At 44.3% G+C, this 20,213-nt stretch overlaps 1 protein-coding gene and 1 long non-coding RNA gene across 3 annotated transcripts in view; both read right to left on the bottom strand.

Annotated features, from left to right (window-relative positions):
- LOC309386721 overlaps positions 1–20,213 on the bottom strand; it is a 346,606-nt gene that overhangs the window by 2,048 nt on the left and 324,345 nt on the right. The gene's annotated exons all lie outside the window — the stretch shown is intronic.
- Positions 6,343–17,424, bottom strand: METTL27 (methyltransferase like 27). Its single transcript, XM_081942426.1, has 5 exons — positions 17,049–17,424; positions 14,866–14,994; positions 12,873–13,008; positions 12,016–12,108; positions 6,343–7,113 (listed from the first exon to the last, which is right to left on the bottom strand). The coding sequence occupies exons 1-5, from the start codon at positions 17,238–17,240 to the stop codon at positions 6,899–6,901; spliced, it is 765 nt and encodes a 254-aa protein (XP_081798552.1). The 5' UTR covers positions 17,241–17,424; the 3' UTR covers positions 6,343–6,898.

Below are 20,213 nucleotides of genomic sequence, written 5' to 3'. Positions count from 1 at the left end.
AAATGGTTAGTGAAGCAAAGCAGATTGCACCTACAAGTAGTCCTCAGTTTACAACAATTGCTAAACGGTGCTAAAAAAAGAAATGTACAACCAGTTCTCCCAATTATGATTGTTGCAGCATCTCTGAAGTCACACAATCAAAATTCAAGCACTTGTATTTATGAAGTTGCAGCATCCCAAGGTCACGTGATCGCCTTTTGCAACCTTTTGCCAGGGGGCTTCCTGGCAAGGAAAGTCAACAGGGAAGTCAGATTCACTTAAAGACTGCAGCACATGAAATCAAGAAATTGTGTGCGACTCATTTTACAGCTGCCTCAGCAGTGGAAATTCTGGCCCTGACTGGGATCATAAGTTGAGGATTACCTGTATCAAAACAGCCACAGGTTGCTGCCTGATTAAGAGGAAAAGCACTACTACATAGGGACAGCAGCGTAGGGTCTCCTGCTTGGGCAGGGGGTTGGACTAGATGATCTACAAGGTCCCTTCCAACTCTGTTAATCTGTTAAATCCGTTAAAAGGAAATTTAAAACTGCCTCAGGTATGGTTTGGGGATGAGAGGAAGGTAATATTGTGAGATAATGTCAGAAAAAGGGGTATATTTTCCCCATGGGTTAGATGCAAATAGAAAAAGATCTCACAATGGAAAAAGCTGTTTAAGTGTAAAAAAAAAAATCTAGTGCAAAAAGTATGTAATTGAAAAGCGTTATTGGATCAGACCAAAGGTCTATTTATCTAGGTTAGCATCTGTTTTCCTTTAAAACAAATATGACTAATCAAATAATTTGTCGTGAGGGCAACGCATCCCAGAATCTCCCATCCTGGTAATCCTTCTATTCTCCTTTTCTTGTGTATTTTGCTTCCAATCTTCCTTCTGATCAGGCGTTGGTGTTTTGCAGACGTTCCCTTAACTGTCATAGTCCAACAAGATTTGCATAAAATCCGTTTCTTGGCCTCTTCTCCGTTAGGTTCACCGTGCACTAACGGACAGGTGATCCACCTTGCGCACCTTCATATTTTAAAACAAACAGTTACAAATGGAAAAGAACAAGCGCAGAGGTTTAAATGCCTCATAAACTAGGTGCGAACCGAAGCAAGAATGATGGTTACTTTTTAAATGAAACCACGTTGAAGTAATATCGTCTCAAGAGGAGGAAGTGGTTTCTAGATGGGAGTTCAATTGGCTAAGAACTTCCTGAAAGGAATTTTCATTCAGTTGCACAAGCAATAGTAATTGTTTGTTTGAGAAAGGCAATATTTAGCAAGATCTTCATTAAAAGGGTCCGTCCATTGTTCTATTGGCAGAAAACAGGACACCTGTACTGTACACAAGGGGTGTGTACCTTTATGAGACTGAAACCGTAACCCTTGGCCTGTAAGCAGAATGTGCAGGAAAGGAAGGAACACACGGCGAAACATGGGAAAGGTCAGGACAAAAAGTAAAAAAAAATATTGAATGTTAATTAAAGAAATTGTACTTTCCTTGTATTAAATACTCTGTTCCCACCCATTTTGGCAACAAGGTTTGCAGTGCCTTAAATTTGTATACTAGACTCTGTTCACCAAATATTTTTTTTATCTTGATTACTGAATTAACCCATTTTCTGAAATCTGTACACTACGAAAACTCTCAATTTTAACTGGGTGAATTGACGCATGATGGGGCAAAACCTTTTGAACCACAGGTACCTCCAATGGAGTAACTTACAGGATGCATCCAAATTCTGGGATCTGTGACTTCCATGGAATTAAAACTTGGCAAGTTTTATAAAACATTTTATGACATAAAGCATTTTACGACACAATACAACGTATCACAAAACTCTTCTGTGGTCCACTTTTGGTGCTTGACTATAGCAGAATCAACATGGAATCCTTTCAAGGTAAGTACAGCTCAACTTACGATGGTTGTTTTAATGACCGTTCGAAGTTACAGGCACTGAAAAAGTGACTTAATACTGTTTTTCTCTTATGACCATTGCGGTATCCCCGTGGACCCGCAATCAAAATTCAGACGCTTGGCAACGGACTCATATATATGACAGTTGCAGTAACCAGGGTCATGTCATCATCCCCTTTGGCGACCTGCTGACAAGTATACTCAATGGGGATTCACTTAACGACTGTGTTACTAACTTAACAATTGCAGAGATTCACTTAACAAATGTGAGAAGAAACATCATAAAATGGGGAAAAATTAACTTAACAATTGTCTTGCTTAGTAACAGAAATTTGGGGCTGAGTTGTGGTCTTAGGTTGAGGACTACCTGTACATCTTTACCCTGATTTTATTTTTAAAAAAACTTCTCCACTACACTAGAAACTCTGCCATTATTGAAGGCATTGAGGAATTGGATACGGAAATTTCTTTGAAAGGATGGCCATGTCTCATGCTACTATATGATGGATCACAAACTACCAGATGATTCACACAAAATGCTTACCCTCTAAAACAGGGGTTACTCCCAGGCTGCAGTCCGTTTGGAACCATGGAGCTCCATTTGTGAGAGCGAGGGGGGCTCATGCTTGCTCGTGAAGCTCCATTTGTGCAAGCGGCGGGCATGCGCATAGAACCATTATCTTCCCCCCTCCCACCGGGCTGCCAAGCCGGAAAGGTTGGGGTTCTAAAAAAAAACTCCCAAACCTAAAGTTAACTTGAGCCAACTTTGCCCAAATGTGGGATTGCCTGAATGCACCTGGCATTAACTGGGTTGCAACTTCTGCATGAACAAGCTTGTAGGTATATCAATCTAAACCTCCGGGATTACTTTGATGATCCATTGTCCACAAGTCCAAACTTTTTATGGAGGGCAGGTCAGCGCTCAAGCCATCTTTTCCTTCCTCTCCTATCTGTCTGCCTCCCTATAAATTCTTTGGCCTCCTGGAGGGAGAAACCAGCCTGGCAACTCAGAACTCTCCAGGTTTCAAAGACAGCAAAACCATTTTTGACAAGCACTCTCAATTTTCATGGATCTGGTTTCAACTTGTTTAGTGGGGGGGGGGGGGGCAACCCCACATTTTCTGCCCTAATAATTTTTACTTTTGGATTCTTTTCCATTCCATGATGATGATCTTCTGTTGCAAAAATTATACAGGTAGTCTTCAACGTATGACCGCAATGGAGCCCAAACTTCCTGTTGCTAAGCAAGACAATTATTAAGTGAATTGTGCTCCATTTTATGGCCACTTTGCACAGTTCTTAAGCGAATCACTGCATTAAGTGAATCGTGCAGTCATTAAGCAAACCTGGCTCCCCCCATTGACTTTCCCTGTAGAAAGCTGGCTGGAAAGGTCCCGAATGGTGATCACAGGGACCCAAGACAATTCCATTGTCATAAATAGGTGTCAGTTGTCAAGGTGCCCGAATTTTGACCACGTGGCCACAGAGAAGTTACAATGGTGTTAAGTGTGAAAACTGACCATAAGTCACTTTTTTCAGTGCCATTGTAGCTTTGAATGGTCAGTAAACTCAGGGGTGGGCTTCAAAAGTTTTAGCAAGGGGTTCTCTGCCTGGTTGCTGGATGGGTGTGGCCTAGTTGGCTTCCTACACTGGTGGTGGTGGTGTCCCCGGGCTCCGGAGGCTTTCTTCAAGCCTCCGGGAGGGTGAAAATGGCCTCCCCATGCTCCGGAAGCCCTCTAGAGGCCAGAAATGGGCCCTTTTCCAGCCTTCCCGAACTTCCTGTAAGCCCGTTTTCCACCCTCCCTGAGCCTTGGCATGCGCCATGCATACAAAATGAGCTGCATGGGGACTCCTGGGAGGGTAAGGGCAGGTGGGTGGGGCCACACAGGAGTGGGATTTGGGGGTTCTCCGAACTGCACAGAATCTTAGCTAGAGGTTCTCCCGAACCCCTGCAAGCCCCCTGCAGCCCACCCCAGATTAAACTAATGGATGCGAGTCAAGGACTATCTATACTACTACTGCTACAGTACTATACAACATTGGTCTCCAACCTTTCTGGCTTGGTGGACTGTCAAGAGGTGGAGTGGAGTAAGAAGGGATGGTTTTGTGTGCTTGCTTGCTGCTTTCACAAATGCAGCCGTGTGTGTGTGTGGGCTGGGGCGCGGCAATGGGCTGTGGCCTGCAGGTTGGAGACCCTTGCTATACAACTACTCTTGAAGAATCAAAGACCCGCTTCAAATGATGCTGCCAAATTGGGGCTAACTGTAAGTATTTAAAGCTGTCCCCCCCCCCCCCCTCATGTCCACCCATCCCCATCAACTTAGCTTTTGTGGAACAGGCAGAGATGTTAAACCACTCAGAGCCCTGGATCTCTTTCAAAGAGGAAATAATGACATTCAAGGCAGCCTGCACGGTGTAGTCAAGAGGTAAACAGCCTAAGCCCCGTGTGGTTCCCTAAAGCAGAGGTCTTCAAACTTGGCAACTTTAAGACTTGTGGACTTCAACTCCCAGAATTCTCCAGCCGGTATAGCTAACATAACAAGTCTTAAAGTTGCCAATTATGGGTACCCTTGCCCTAAAGGCTCCAGACCTCCTCCCAGAGACACAGTGCAATTATAATTTTTAGTGAGACAGAGGATGGAAATTATTAACTATGCGGGGAGTATTCACCACAGTAGCATTTAATTGCTTTAACATCATTTACATTTAAACAGTTCGGTCCTTACGTGCTTCTTTGTCCTGGCCTCGCCCACTTCTATGAATATGGCCCCAGGAACGCCTCTCAAAGGAATGTGTCCAAACCACTCATTCCAGTTGAGGTGTAAATAGAAGTACCCAGCAGGCTGAAAAGGTCTAGGCCAGCATCCTGATTCCAGCAGTGACCGTCTTCTTCCCTTGGAATTCCAGCAAATGACACTAAAAAGCAGACTATTTCTCAACAGGGAGATTCTATGTTGTTTTAATTGCTAGGTGCTACGCATTGCATGCATTTCCTCTTCCTCCAAGTCTTCTTTAAAGCCATCCTAACATTGGCCATCGCCGCTGCTAGTATTTTTGGCCCCCAAGAATTATAAATTGTCTGATTGTCTCTAGCGCCATCTGTCTTGCACACACTGCTGATTGATTCCGATGAACAAATTGAAGACCTGTGTTTAGAATTCCGAGAATTCTCATTTCTGCTTTTTTTCTTTTTTTCAAAAAAATCTCTCTTCCCTGTTCTCCCTGCTTTATCTTATCTTCTGCTTAGTACTTGGAACCTTGGTACTCTCCAGTTCTCATTGTTTTTACCCACCGTATACAACCCCTTCAGTTTTGGGTGTGGCTTGGTGGGCATGGCGTGGTTTGGTGGGGTGGGCAAGGCAGCGTAAGGATGCTGCAAAATCCCAATTCCCTCCCCACTCTTGGGGGAAGGATACTGTAAAATCTCCATTTCCATCCCACTCCAGGAAAAGGATACTGTAAAATCTCCATTTCCATCCCACTCCAGGAAAAGGATACTGTAAAATCTCAAATTCCATCCCACTCCACGAAAAGGATACTATAAAATCCCCATTCCCTCTCCACCCCTCTAACCAGCTTTCCAGCTGCATTCTCCTGTGCAGGGCAACAGAAGAAGACACAGCCGATCAGCTGAGACTCAGGAGGCAGCGAATAAATGGGGGTGGAGCCAGCCAGAGGTGGTATTTGCCGGTTTTCCGAACTACTCAACATGTGCGCTACTGGTTTGCCAGAACCGGTCAGAACTGGCTGAATACCACCTCTTAGTCCCATCTTTGGAGAGGCGCTGACTTGGAGGGCGCGAAAAAAGAGAAGGCAGGCATTTGGAGATTCTGCTTACTTCCTTGCAGTTCTCTTCACCCTCTCGGGAATTTTCATGAACTTTCAGGTATCTGCCAAGGTTCAACCCACAAGCAGCCATATTCCCTATGCTGGCGTTTCCCTACCTGGGCCTTTTCAGAAATGATGAGCTATAAGCACCATAATTCCCAGCTAGTAGAACAAACAGCTGTGCTGGCTGGGAATTAAAAGAAGGTTAGTCCCCTGCGTCAGGACAGTGACTGGTGGGGGAAGATAGCCACAAAGCAAGAAACACATAATATGCACTGTGTTGCAAATATTAAGTAGTGTTGACTGCTAAGATGAAAGATGAAAGTGAAAACTCGAGGGCTTCCAGTTTGATGTCGCTGCGGTACAGACACAGAGAAACGGATCTCCACATTCCCTATGCTGAATTCTTCCTGTTAGTGGGCTCCAGAGGGAGCCTGAGCTGCCTCTGGAGGGGTGGTGAAGCAAAGAGGAGCATCCTGTTGGAGGAGGGGAAACCGGGAACATTTTTTGCAAACACATGAAATTATGGAAGTGCCAGAACCTAAATCGGTATGGAACACATTGAATATTTATGGCAGCTCCTTAAGTGGTAAAGAGAAAATACTCTGCAAACAAACCATGGTCCAGTCTACTTTATTACTGCTTCGCATTTTTTTAAAAAAACCACCTCCAGATTTTGAAGCTAAGCCTTTCAGGAGGGGCTCCAGAGTCTACCTAGGACAGTGACAGCTAACCTTTTTGGTGCTGAGTGCTCAAAGCCTGAAACTCCAAAATGCAATGCGAGCACCCCCAGCACATGCGCCCTGCCCCCGTGCCCGTTTTGGCTTCCAGGTTGGTGCAGGAGGCCTTCCAGGTCCAAAATGGGGTGCAGGAGGTGCACAGGCGTGAACCCCCAAAATGCAATGCGAGCGACCCCCCTCACATGCATGCTTGTTTCCCGCGCATGCATGCTCATGTCCCCCACATGTGCCCTCCCCCCACGCCTGCACGGCAGAGACCCAAAGAACAGGTGGCCAGCGGGAGGCATATGCACATAGGTGGTGGAGTTGGGTTGGGCGATAGCTGGCGTGACCGCAAAGAGGACTCTGTATGCCACCTGTGGCACATGTGCCATAGGTTTGCCATCACGGACCTAGGAGGTCTTCCAACATGAAGAGTGTTTAAACCAGGCTTTTATTTTTTTCGGTATATGTAGACCACGCCAGATATATAGTCTGAGTCCTGGTCAGATTCCTCATGGGATGTTGCTCTCTCCCATTTTTCAACTTCCTGCATCCCAACCTTTTCCCACAATCCTTGCTGCTCCAGGTCATTCAGCAACTGCTGCAATTCAATCTTGTATCGTAAGTTGCTTGAGTTGTTTCGTGTGGTCAGACACACAAAGCCACCTGTTGTGCAAGACCACAGCATTTCAATCTAAAACCATTAGGGAAGCCTTGATAAGCCTAAAAACAAGATAGCGGTAAAATCTCCTTCACCCTGAGTCTGACTCCTGGGGCAGGTCATAATATGGAAGGAATTTGTAAGAAACAAATAAAAATAAAATAAAGACAGCAACCATGAGCATATAATTTAGGCTATCACATTGATTGTTTTAACCTGTTCCATACAAGTTAAAGCTTGAACCTTATCTTCAAAACCCAGAAAAGGTTAACCACAGAATGCCCCTCTGTGGCAGAAAATCCAGCAATACGGAGTCCTTTTTAAGAGAGATGTAGAGATGAAACTGTTTTAGACGCATTAATGTTCTCCTACAGGAGCATTCTCCCTCTTACAATCAGACAATGAAATGAAAGTAGGAGAAAGGGAAGGACAAGATGGCAAATCTCCCTCTTCCTGATGAAACTGAATGGGTGAGTTTCCATAAATGCTAGACTAAGATAAAATGTGGTTGAGCAATTTATGGTGGAACGCAGCTATAGCTTAGATCAGTGTTTCTCAAACTTGGCGACTTTAAATCCTGTGGACTTCAACTCCCAGAATTCCCCAGCCAGCTATGCTGGCTGGGGGATTCTGGGAGTTGAAGTCCACAGGACTTAAAGTCGCCAAGTTTGAGAAACACTGGCTTAGATTGTGGGAGCCAGGCTATTACATGAAACTGTAGCATGGTTTTATTTGTGCAGGCAACGGCATACAGATAGTCCTCGACTTACGACTACAATTAAGCCCAACATTGCTGTTGCTCAGTGAGACATCTGTTAAATGAGTTTTGCCCCATTTTATGACCTTTCTTGCCACATTTATTCAGTGAGTCACTGCAGTTGTAATGTTAGTAACATGGTTGCTAGGTGAAATCTGGCTTCCCCATTGACAATGCTTGTCAGAAAGTTGCAAAAGGTGATCACGTTACCCCGGGACATTGCAACCGTCATAAATGCGAGTTAGTTCCAAGTATCCTAATTTTGACTGTGTGACCATGGGGATGCTGCAACATTTGTAAATGTGAAAAATACGTCCGTTTTTTCAATGCCATTGAAACTTCAAACAGTCATTAAATAAACTGTTGTTAAATCGAGGACTATCTGTATTCTCCGAATACAGGATTTAGCATTGTTAATCCAGGTTAAGATTGAGTATGATGTGTAAACCTCATCCTGGTCACCTAGTAACTTAGAGGGCGGAGGTGAGAAAAAAGCAAGTTTGCGGTGAATAAACAGGCAAGGTTTTCTCATCACATCTTCATACAGGGAAGAGAAATTAAATAGCAAATAAAACCATTGCTAAATGCATGTAAGGAGATCAAAAGGAGGCCAGCGATGACTGAAACTAAATTCCTGAGAAAGAACGTGTGTGATTCCAGATATTCACGTACAGTAGTGGCTAAAATTGTGGAAACCTTTTGGGAAAAGTGTATTTTCTAAAACTAGCTAATAACACCACTTTTTTTGTAGTAGTAGTAGTAGTATCATGAAATTACATATCAAGGGAAAGATACTTTAATCAGGACTGTAATGCAATAACTTTTATGAAGGATTTGCTATTAGAATGGCAAATATAAAGAAGAAAAGTAAAACGATATATACAAAAAGTATCACCATGGAAAAAATAAGATATATAAAAATTACCACCATATCAGTTAATAACTTAGTTGGGTAACCTTTAGCATGAATTACGGCTTTACAATGTCTTCCTATGGAGTGAACCAAGTCTTTTAGTTCTGCAGCTGTTATAATGTGAAACCAAGATTGAATGATAGCTTCCATTAACTGGGTTTTATTGCAGGGTCGCTTCTGACTAACAGGTTTCTTTAGTCAGCTCCATAGATTTTCAATTGGGTTAAGGTCAGGCCTATTCCCAGGCCATTCTAGCAGTGGAATATGATTATCTTGAAACTCCCAAAAAAGTGGTGTTATTAGCCATCAAACCTCAAAAATACACTTTTCCCCAAAGGTTTCCACAATTTTGGCCACTACTGTAGGTGCGCACATAGAAATATAGGCAATCTGAAGAAAAGAGACAATTCAACCCATATGGTTCTGCAAGGGTCTGATCAAAACACATTTTAAATGGCACGTCTGTCTTTCAACCCTGCAACACCCATGAAAGTGTACATTTCTGCTCCATGGTCTGTTTATGAAGTGTTGGCAAGATAGCAGCACCATCTAGTGGTTATGAGTTTTCCATCTAAGCCAGTCCAACATCCTGTGTCCAAAAGGGGGGCATTTAGTCCCTCAAGGCATTAAAAAACCCCAAAGGTTTCTCTTATGCTTGCTTACCAGCTGTTTAAAGGTCAACTGCCTCTAAATGGGTGTGAATCCATTTAGCAATCCCCCTTAGATCCCTTTCCCATCTCCACTCCATGTATTTTGTCTGACCTCTTTTTAAAAAGATGCGCAACTATCATTGCATCTTGCAACAGGGCATTTCAGAAATTAATTGCACGTTGTGTGACAGTCCTTTCTCTTTCTTGTTTTAATCATTACCCAGTTTCACAAGATCAGCCTGAGATCCAGTTGCCTATACAATTTCTGGAGATGACATTCTGGTGCCTTGGAGGAAACTCAAGTGAAGGTGCATTCAAATAAACCAGGGGTGTCAAACTCGTGTCGTCACATGATGTATCATGACCACTTCCTCCCCTCTGCTAAAATGGGGTTGGACGTGGCCAACGTGTGATGCATCCGGCCCATGGACCATGAGTTTGACACCCCTGAAATAAACCATGCATCCCTCTTAAACTGCACTGGGCCAGTTCTTATGAAAAGCATCACGAATCCAAGCACCATAATTTCTGGGGAATAAATTGGCGTCAATTGGGTATGTTGAAAAAGCAAGAGGTCTGGCATAGTTTTGCAATCCAAGTCCCACCTCTTTTGTACTGAATAAAAGGAGTAGAAGTTGTGATCCAACACTGCAGCCCCCATTATGCCCATTTTAATCCCCCAGATGCCAAAGGGGATTCAATTATTATATGTAAGAACTCGGAACAGTCTCACGCTAAATCAGATCACCAATCCATCTAGCTTAGAATTAATAACTGCCAAAACTGACAGCAGCTTCCTACATTTGGATCTCTTCCAAATCTGTAATGCCTGGATCATGAGCTATGGTCCTTTCCACCTCCAGATACCCATCTATGTTCTCAGTCTAATACCCGATGAAGCAAATATACACCAACAATGCTTCTAATCCCTAAAGTGTCATAAATCCATTTGTTCTCTTAAGGTCCCATAAAACATTAAGCAATATTATATGTACAATGAACTTCTCACTGGGGACTGTTACAATGTGAGAACATCTCATTCTCTCTAGTTTCAGCCATGAAAAGTTCAGTTAAAGTGCCACTAATTACAGACAATCATATCTGCTTGACCCATGACCTAATTGCATATTTTGATATGTCCTGGACAAAGAAATTGGTAAACATAGCACTTTCCTTGTTACCCATAAAACTTTGGTCTCAATCAGCGGTTGTCGCTACCTTTGATAAGAATGATTCGGCCCTCATTACAGGATCTGGTTAGGATAATTTTGTCCATATTAGGTACTGTAAGGTAAAATCTTACTCCTGTCTCCATTCATGGGGCTGAATTTTCTTTGGAAGATTGGAGGGGAAGTATTTGATTCATTCATGATGCCTCAGACAGTATTTTCAATGATGCTGGCTAAAATCAGCCTGCTCTCATTTCTGCTTGCATCGATTTCTTCACAAATCCTTCCTCTTAAAACTACTGTATAGGATTTCTAATAAAGACCTGGATTGATCTATTCTAAAGCATTTGGCAGACTTCAGCATTTTAAGTCGATTCTGATCAGCTGAGAGCTGCAGCAAACCACAAAAGAACCAGAGGTGGGTTGCTACCGGTTCAGCTGAACTGGTAGTGAAATTTAGGCTTGGGTTGTAGAACTGGAAGCGACCCAGGCCTGCCACGCCCCCGAACCGGTTCCCTTGCTGCCGCTTGGCCGCCACCATTTTGGATTTTAGTGACTGCGTGTGTGCAGTTCACTGTAAATCGTTCTGCGCATGCTGTGCGCGGGTTGCGAACCGGCAGTGACGCCGGCAGCAACCCACCTCTGAAAAGGACCCACTTGGGGAGAGTCCTTCTCTCTATCAATGGCTAAAGGGAATCTAACGAAAATGAGATTTCCAGCTCATTGATGTCCTTCAGAGCAATCGTGATGGTCATTTCCTTGCAGGGTGTTTAGTGTGCAATTACCTTGCCTAATCCACAAAATTTTGTTAATGGGAATGTTAAAAACATGATATAATCTTCCTATATCCCCGCCTCATTTTGTTTTCTTACCAGAGCAAATATATTAAGGAAACTAAGATGGAATAGTTGCATAATGCTAGTCAGTGTTCAGACCCCCCTGACCTTCCCTGCCTGATGACTGCTTATTGCACCTCGCCTGCCATAAGCCTACATTACTGTTTTTCAAACTTAGCAACTCTAATCAACGCATGGACTTCAACACCCAGAATCTCCCAGTTTGAAAAACAGTGATCTAGATCAAGGTTTCCCAAATCTTGGGAACTTTAAGATGTGTGGCCTTCAACACCCAGAATTCCCCAACCAGCCGTAATTACCGAATGCTAAAATTAGTTTAAAATTAATGAACTAATTAACTATTTTTAAAGGACAGATCTCAGTAATGCTTGATATTCTCACAGGGGAATATTTAAAGTTTTACAAAATTTGGCAATTTCGGTCAATGTGAATAATTTTTCATTTTCATTGTTTCACATTCATCAGTGTGATATTACATGGTGATCAGACACTAAAAAACGTTGCCCACCCCTGTTATAAGTCCTCTGAAACTACATCCAAGTCTCTTTTGCAAAAGCTTACCTGGTTTGGTGACCAGAAGCAGCTGGGGAATGACACCAGAGGGCACTTGTCCCTCACTGAGCGCACCCACAATTATAGTAGCATCGTAGCAGCCTGTAAAGAAGATGAAGGAGTAACAGATAGCATCAAAGAAGGAGATGGACTTCATTCTTGTTGACCTAGGCTTCCCCAAAAAATACGAAGCAGTCTCTTGGTCCCCACAAAACCCCTTTTATTAAATGAATGTGAATTCCTCTCATTCACATTCAGCAAAGGCCTGGTAAACAGTCTTTCAAAGGTGAAGTTATGACCACAGACCTTATCTAGCTTGGAAAGCTGCCATGTAAATGTTTTCCAAACGCAGTGCTATGCAAGGAAAGACTGGGCACAGAGTCTCTGAGATTCACGGACAGATCTTCACACTCCTGAAGCAAACTAACGACTGACCAAATGAATTATTTCCTGCAAAGGCCCGCTCCCCTTTTATTTCCAATGGGAGGGCCCAATCACTGTTCACCTATGGCTTTACTCCCAAGTCGACCCTGATTTCTTAGCTGTTCTTCTGGCAGCCCTGCGCATGCGCACATTGGGAACAGGCTCCAGCTGTTCCTCGGTTTCACTGCTGTCTAGCTCCAAAGGTAGCTGAGAACTGCCAGAGGGCCTTGGCCCCATCTCTGCCTCCAATGCAGAGCCTTCATCAGAGCCTTCCCCAGCCTCCAGAATTGGCCCATGTTCCTCCCCAAGCTCCTCACTGTCTGACTCTGCTGGCAGGCCACAACACTTCTCTAGAAATCTCCACCCAGGCCAGCACATTCCAACTTCTTCCCTTTCTCTAATCTATTCAGTCCATTGCTGAGGATAACTGTTCCCGTTGTTACCTTCAGGAGCTGGTAAAGTTTCCTGGCCCAGCAAGCACAACTTCAAATCCTCGTACAGTCCTTTGTGCCGTGCCTGTTCCAACATCTCCTGGCTGCCATCCAGGCCATGGAGATGGCGAAAACCTTTTGCCTGAAGCTTAGAAGACAAAGTGTTAAGTCACAGGAGCCCAGCCAGAAAAACAGTCAGTCCTTATCTACCAACAGTTAAATGAATGCTATAAGCCAAATGGGGTCTGGCCAAGACAGAATCAGTAGGCTGAGTGACACCTTCAGTGGCAGAGTGACACCTGCTGCCATGGTCCCTCATTGGGTGCACACAAGTGATGACATGTGGATGTTGATGATCCTTATGTAATTGGATGCAATGCCACATTACTTATAAGGAAAGGCAATATGGCATCATGACATCATGGCACAGTTCAGCATTAATTTAATTTCTTTATTGGAAGCATTTATATAGCTGCCCATCTTATAGCTAATTTTGGCTGCTCCCAATTTTGGGATCCCAGCAGTTAGCTGGGGATGCCAATGCCTGGCACTGGCACTTTATGCGCTTATGCCAGGAAACAGGCTCTGCAATGCTTAAAATGCTTTTGTGCATGAGCACACATAATCAGTCATTTGCATGATGATGTCACAGGGTGGATGTCATTATTTTGGTGTCCTTGTAGCTTGTATCAGATGACTGATGAGATCAAAAGAGTGCTCTCAATTTCATCCAGTTATTTTAAAACTATTTACTAAAACTATTTTCTGAGGGATCTGAAACAGTCTTGGAAGAGGCATTCTCTTCTTTATTTGTGTCCCACAAGAGGGAAGGCATCTCCTAAGATGGCGCCTAAAAGGAAATAGGAACGCAATCTGACAAAAGTAAACCTACTTCTTTCCTATCCATTTATTAAGCAACTATTGCTATTACTTGCAATGTCATAATTATCTTCTAATAAAATAAATCCCGGGGCACCGAAAGCACCAAGTGTTTGAAAACAGAATACATTCATCAAGAAGCATTCCTTCTGCAAAAGAGATTTTTTAAAAAGTTTATTCTTCTCCCATTATGTTCTCTGGAGGTTTTGAACTGCTTTATCCACCCTCAGCAGCATATCCAAGTATCTGTTAGAACCACAATGACAGCAAAATAATGTCATCATGCCAGAAATTACATCAAACTATTATTCACACAATGATGTCATGACATGCATTGTTACTTCTCCCTGCATACCAGGGGTGGGTTCCAGCCGGCACTACTGCCGGTTTGCTCATGTGCGTGCTTCACTGCGCGCACAACTGAAAAACAAGATGGCGCCACCAACAGTGTCAACGGGGGAACCGGTTTGGGGGCATGGCAGGCTGGGTCGCTGCTGGTTCCAGTGACCCAAGCTGCCAACCCACTACTGGTTCGGCCATACCGGGAGGAACTCACCACTGCTACATACCCTCACAGTTACAGAAATGAACCATGATGCTCCTGCTTGTGGGCCAAGGCTTCTGCTGAGCCCCAAATAAACAAGAAGAAACCCTCAAATTTCATGTTCTCACTCTGCCATCTCTTGTATGTTGATGTCAATGAGGTAGCTAAATGTTATGTGATATTAATCTGAGTTCTGGATGTGGTTGTTGAGGTTTACATCTTGTTCTGTTTCTTCATTGATAAGATGTAACTTTTAATAATTATTACACAAATTCTTATTAGCCCCAGCCTTAAAAACCATTGGAAGACAATGCTGATGAGAGCAACCCTCTTGTTGGCCTTATTTCAAGGAAGGGAAATAGAATGAATAGGGCACCCCAAATGGCAATGGCACAAGGCAAAAACAGGATTAAAGGCACGCATGTGGTCTGTAGGGCAGGCATTAAGAAGACAGAGCTCCCCCCCTCACAGTGATGAGTTTTCAAATCACATCAGAGGGGCAATGATAAGATGATAGTTTTCAAAACCTGGTGGAGACCAGCCTAATCTCTCTGGCTGAAGCACGACTCTGATCTCGGTTACCTCCTGGGCCACAAGTCCTGTGCCACAGGCCACATCCAGCACTAGTGCATTCTCAGCTGAACCCTGGAAAACGGAGGCCAAGAAAGCAGCGGCCAGACTTGGGGCTTGGTATTGCAACACCGCCACATCCTAGAAGAGAAAAGGGTTCTAATCACTACAAGAAGCAGGAAGCTCCAAGGTTTGCATGTTTATCTATTAGGTGATTAAAATAATTGCATCTAATAAAAAGACAGAATCAGCTCCAGAAAGTAAGACCAAGATTTGCTGAAGGCCATCCGTAGAATTTTATAACTGTGCAAAGAGTTCAACTTTGTCCAAACAGAACATTGCGCAGTTTTGTTTTGTGGCTCCATTCCAGATGTGCTGAACCACAGTCTTGCTTGTCCCAGGCTCAGAGACCCTCCTCTGGGAAGATAACCTGAAACTTAGCCAGGCTTGGATGAGAGACTATTAAGAAGTCTCTGAGCTGTGGTGCTTAAGAAGTTGGCGAACAGGTAGTCCTCGAATTATGACCAGTCACTAAGCAACCATTCAAACTTATAGCAACCTCCACAGGGTTATTTGCACCTGATTTCAGTTCTGACAGTTCTGCATGTCATCTGCTCCGCAACGGGCTGTATTTACATACATTTGCAGCATCCTTCCACCCCTGCTTTACAACAGTGATGTTCACTTTACCATCAGTGTTTGCGTAACGACTACAGCAAAAAATACTGTAAAATTGGATTGGACATGTGGGTGAGCCGCCTTATGGCCCTAATGGTCAGGGTCTATTATTGTCGTATGTCGAGGGCTACCTGTAGGATTAGGGAGACGGATTTCACATCTACCCTCAATCATGGAAACCGATGATGTGATTTTGGGCCACTAACCCTTGGAGCCTATGCTATCTCACCGAGTTGTGGAAATAAAATAAAGGGAGATCCCCACAGAGGTTACTTGGAAGTCCCAGAGATAAGGCAGGACATAAGTACAGGATGCTTCAAGAAAGCTCTTTTGGCATGTTTCAAATTATGGAGAGTAAATTATTCTGATAAGATTAATATTTTTATTGCTTAATACTTATTATTAGTGCAGATCAGCTACTTGTTTATAGATTAACCTTTAGTTGGTTTAGGAACCGAGGAGGGAGGCCTAGATCTCTTAAAGACACTTTTTTGGCCCATTACACTGTGGAAAAGGGATACACAGCTCTAATATTTATACCAATATAGAAATACTCTGCCAATTCAATATATCCAGCTATTAAAGTGGCTCACTGCCTCAGGCTTGGTATAGGTATTATGGTAGGAAAGCTAGGAAATTCTCTAATTCCTTCCTTTTAACCCCTCAGTCACCCACACTTCTACTTGCCAGCCAAGCTGGTAGCACGAAGACAACAGTTGAATCCTGCCAGCAGTTGACAGCAGGGTAAACACTCTCTGCACATGCTCGGGAGGGTAAAAGCTTTAAGGCGTTAGCACTGATGACGTTACCTAGTTTAGGTAATACAATACAATACAATAGCAGAGTTGGAAGGGACCTTGGAGGTCTTCTAGTCCAACCCCCTGCCTAGGCTGGAAACCCTATAACATTTCAGACAAATGGCTGTCCAACATCTTCTTAAAGACTTCCAGTTTGGGGGGATTTAAACTTTTGGAGGCAAGTTGTTCCATTGATTAATTGTTCTAACTGTCAGGAAATTTCTCCTCAGTTCTAAGTTGCTTCTCTTCTTGAAACGTCTGCAAGAAAACAAGCTCATTCGAGAGCACCAAGGACCCCTCATTTCAGAACAGAATTGGAAGGGACCTTGGAGGTCTTCTAGGCCAGGGGTGTCCAAACTTGGGAACTTTAAGACTTGTGGACTTCAACTCCCAGAATTCCCCAGGCTGGGGAATTCTGGGAGTTGAAGTCCACAAGTCTTAAAGTTCCCAAGTTTGGACACCCCTGTTCTAGGCAGAGGTCTTCAACCTTGGCAACTTTAACCCTGGTGGACTTCAACTCCCAGAATTCAAAGCTGGCTGGGGAATTCTGGGAGTTGAAGTCCTCCAGGCTTAAAGTTACCAAGGTTGGAGACCCCTTTTTCTAGTCCAACCCCTGCTCAGGCAGGAAAGCCATTTCAACCCTGAGCTACACATATTCTCCTTTACAAGCACTCCTTCCGGATGCAGGAAGCGGCGCGGGGGGAAGGATGGGGAGCGGACCTGGTCATAGTCTTCGGCCCAGCCGTTGTAGAAGCGCAGCTGCTGCTGCAGGTCGCTTTGGTGATGGACCTCGGCCACGCGGCGCTGCACTTCGGCCAGGCGGCTGCGGCTGGAGAAAGCAGCCATGGCCAGCTGGAAAGCAGGCGGAGCCTTCCCTCCCATTGGCCGCCCGGCTCCTGGACGGCCGCTCATGACGCTGCCTCCCTCGGCGCTTTTGCTAGCGGCGGCTCTTGCTTATGTTTTTCGGTGGATAGATTGACTACGAGGGAAAATAGGCTATTCCTCCCGTTGTTTCAACAAGACAAAGGGAGCTGCTGCGGGTGGGATTTGGGACACTCCCATGAAGCGGAGTTGGCTCCAGAGAGCTTTTTTGTATGTGTAGATAACAAGGATGTTATTAAGGAGACAAGGAAACAATATCTAAAGGGCAGGTGTGATTGCTGTGTTGTATGAACCTGCCCTATTTACTGCCTTTTATCAGTCCGGATGTTGGGGAAGTAATGAGTTCAGGCCAAGGGAAACTAGAAGTTCAAGGACACTCAATAATTAATCCTTGGATGTTTGTTTTTTTTTAAAAAGACTTCCACTTTAAATTATCTTTGTGGGAGCAGCAATTAGGGCCTTGCTCAGAGAGACCCAAACCTGGGATATTCCAACCCAATTTCACTTGGTTGTCTCTCCGTGTCCAGAACCTGTGGATTGGGAGAGGGTTTAAAAGCAATGTTTTCACCACCTCAGCAATTTTAAGATCATTGTGTGGACTTCAATTCCCAAGATTATCCAGCCGCCTGTGCTGGCTGGGCAATTCTGTGAGTTGGAAGTCCACGCACCTTAAAGGTGGCTGAGGTTGAGCAACGCTCTTCAAAATAAATAATCCTCTTAACCTTGCGCAGGGGTGTCCAAACTTGGCAACTTTAAGACTTGTGGACTTCAACTCCCAGAATTCCCCAGCCAGCAGAGCGACTTGTGGACTTCAACTCCCAGAATTCCCCAGAGCTGGCTGGGGAATTCTGGGAGTTGAAGTCCACAAGTCTTAAAGTTGCCAAGTTTGGACACCCCTGACCTTGCGTGTGGCATCCTTTGAGGCAGAGAACGTGCTGCAGGGTTTGGGCGAGAAGATGAGGGGTTTTGGATCTGGCATGCGCTCCTTCAATGGAACTGTCAAAAGCTTTTGAAAAAGTAATATTTTCCTGAGCCTGTGCAGTTTAGTGCAAGCTTAGGAAAAGGCACAGTTCTGTTTTCAGGGAGGGGAAGCAAAGAGTGCTGCCAGAGCCCCTGCTTATTCTTCTCAAGGTTGAACACAGCATGCTCTCTCAGTCTTTAAATCAATCAGAATAGAGCTGGAAGGGGACCTTGGAGGTCTTCTAGTCCAACCCCCTGCTCAAGCAGGAAACCCTATACCATTTAAGACAAGTAGCTGTCCGATCTCTTCTTAAAAACCTCCAGTGATGAAGCACCCACAACTTCTGATAGCAAGCTGTTGAACTGGTTAATTGTCCCCTCTGTTAGGAAATTCCTCCTTAATTCCAGGTTGCTTCTCTCCTTGATTAGTTTCCATCCATTGTTTCTTGTCCTACCCTCTGGTGGCTTGGAAAATAAGTTGTGACCCCCCTCCTTTTTGTGGCAACCTCTCAAGTACTGGAATACTGCTATCATGTCTCACCTAATCCTTTTTTTCTCTCCAGTAGCCAACTCCAAATCCTGCAATTGTTTTAGTCTCCAGGCCTTTAATCATCTCTTCTTTGCATTTTTTTCCAACATCTTTTTTGTAATGCGGTAACCAAAAGTGTTCCAGGTGTGGCCTTGCTAAGGCTTTATGAAGCAGTTCTAATACTTCACATAATTTTGATTCTATGCCTCTTTATTCCAAGAATTGTACTACGTAGTTTTTTGGGCTGCAGCAGCACACTGCTGGCTCATGTTTAAGTTAATTGAACCTTGCTAATCATAATTGCCAAGCATAATATGTTCTCTTGAGTCCAATGACATGGTGATCTCCGCCAGGGGTCTTCAACCTTGGCAACTTTAAGACTTGTGGACTTCAACTCCCAGAATTCCTCAGCCAGGAAAGCTGGTTGTTGAAGTCCACAAGTCTTAAAGTTGCCAAGGTTGGAGACCTCTGATCTACGCAACCCTGGGGATTGAACGTTGGTGGTTCAGTATACTGTGCAATTTCAGCCATTGTAGTACCATATTGTGTGAAACAGTAATATAACTTCATTTTGCAAAGTGAATGTAGTGCTTGTGTATTTCTGGGTATAAGGTATAGTGCATTGTGTAAAGCCAGTCCTGGTATATGGTCACAGTGGGGTCAGCCTTCAGGATTTCACACTGAGTAGCCTCTGCCATGACATCACTGTCATGTCACAAAGCTGAAAGCCAAGGTATTTAACTTGAACCTGCTTTACTGCTGCTTGCGAGTGGAGCAAAAGGGAAGAAGTTGTGGACAAGTCATTGCCTCTTTGAAAATTCTCAGGACCTTGAAACTGTAGGTATTTACTCCGTGTTTCCCCAAAAATAAGACAGGGTCTTATTTTCTTTTGACCCTCAAAATAAGCGCTTGGCCTTATTTTGGGGGGAGGTCTTATTATTTTTGAGGTACAGGAGGAGGCGAGTGTAGTCACCTCATGGCTGCTGCTGTGCTGCAATATTTTCAGGGACGGCATATTTTACCACATGCGTTCAAAAACCCGATTGGGCTTATTATTCAGGGAGATCTTATTTTCAGGAAACAGGGTACCTGTTGATAGGGAAATCTGATTTCTGACAGTGAGAACAATCAACCAATGCAGCTTCATTGCTTGACACTTTCAAGAAAAGATTGGACTGCCATTTGTCAGAAATGGTATAGGGTCTCCTGCTTGAGTGGGGGGTTGGACTAGATGACCTATAACAGTTATGGCGAACCTATGGCACACGTGTCACAGGTGGCACGCGGAGCCATTTGTCAGGGCATGCGAGGCGCTGCCTTGTCAGCTGGCCAGCGCGCATGCACGCGCTGGCCAACTGAGTTCACCCTTTTTTAAAGCCATTTTTCGCCATCCCCAGGCTCCAGAGGCTTTATAAGAGCCTCCCCCGCCCCCCGAAGGCCCTCCGGAGGCTTCATGAGCTTCCCTGAAGCCTCCGGAGCGCAAAAAAACGGACCTATGGGCAAACCGGAAGTTC

The sequence above is a fragment of the Natrix helvetica genome (assembly GCF_964273705.1).
Source record: "Natrix helvetica genome assembly, chromosome: 2".
NCBI classification, from domain to species: domain Eukaryota; kingdom Metazoa; phylum Chordata; class Lepidosauria; order Squamata; family Natricidae; genus Natrix; species Natrix helvetica.
The sequence above is the reverse complement of the archived record's forward strand: the minus strand, read 5'-3'. Positions and strand labels throughout refer to the sequence as shown.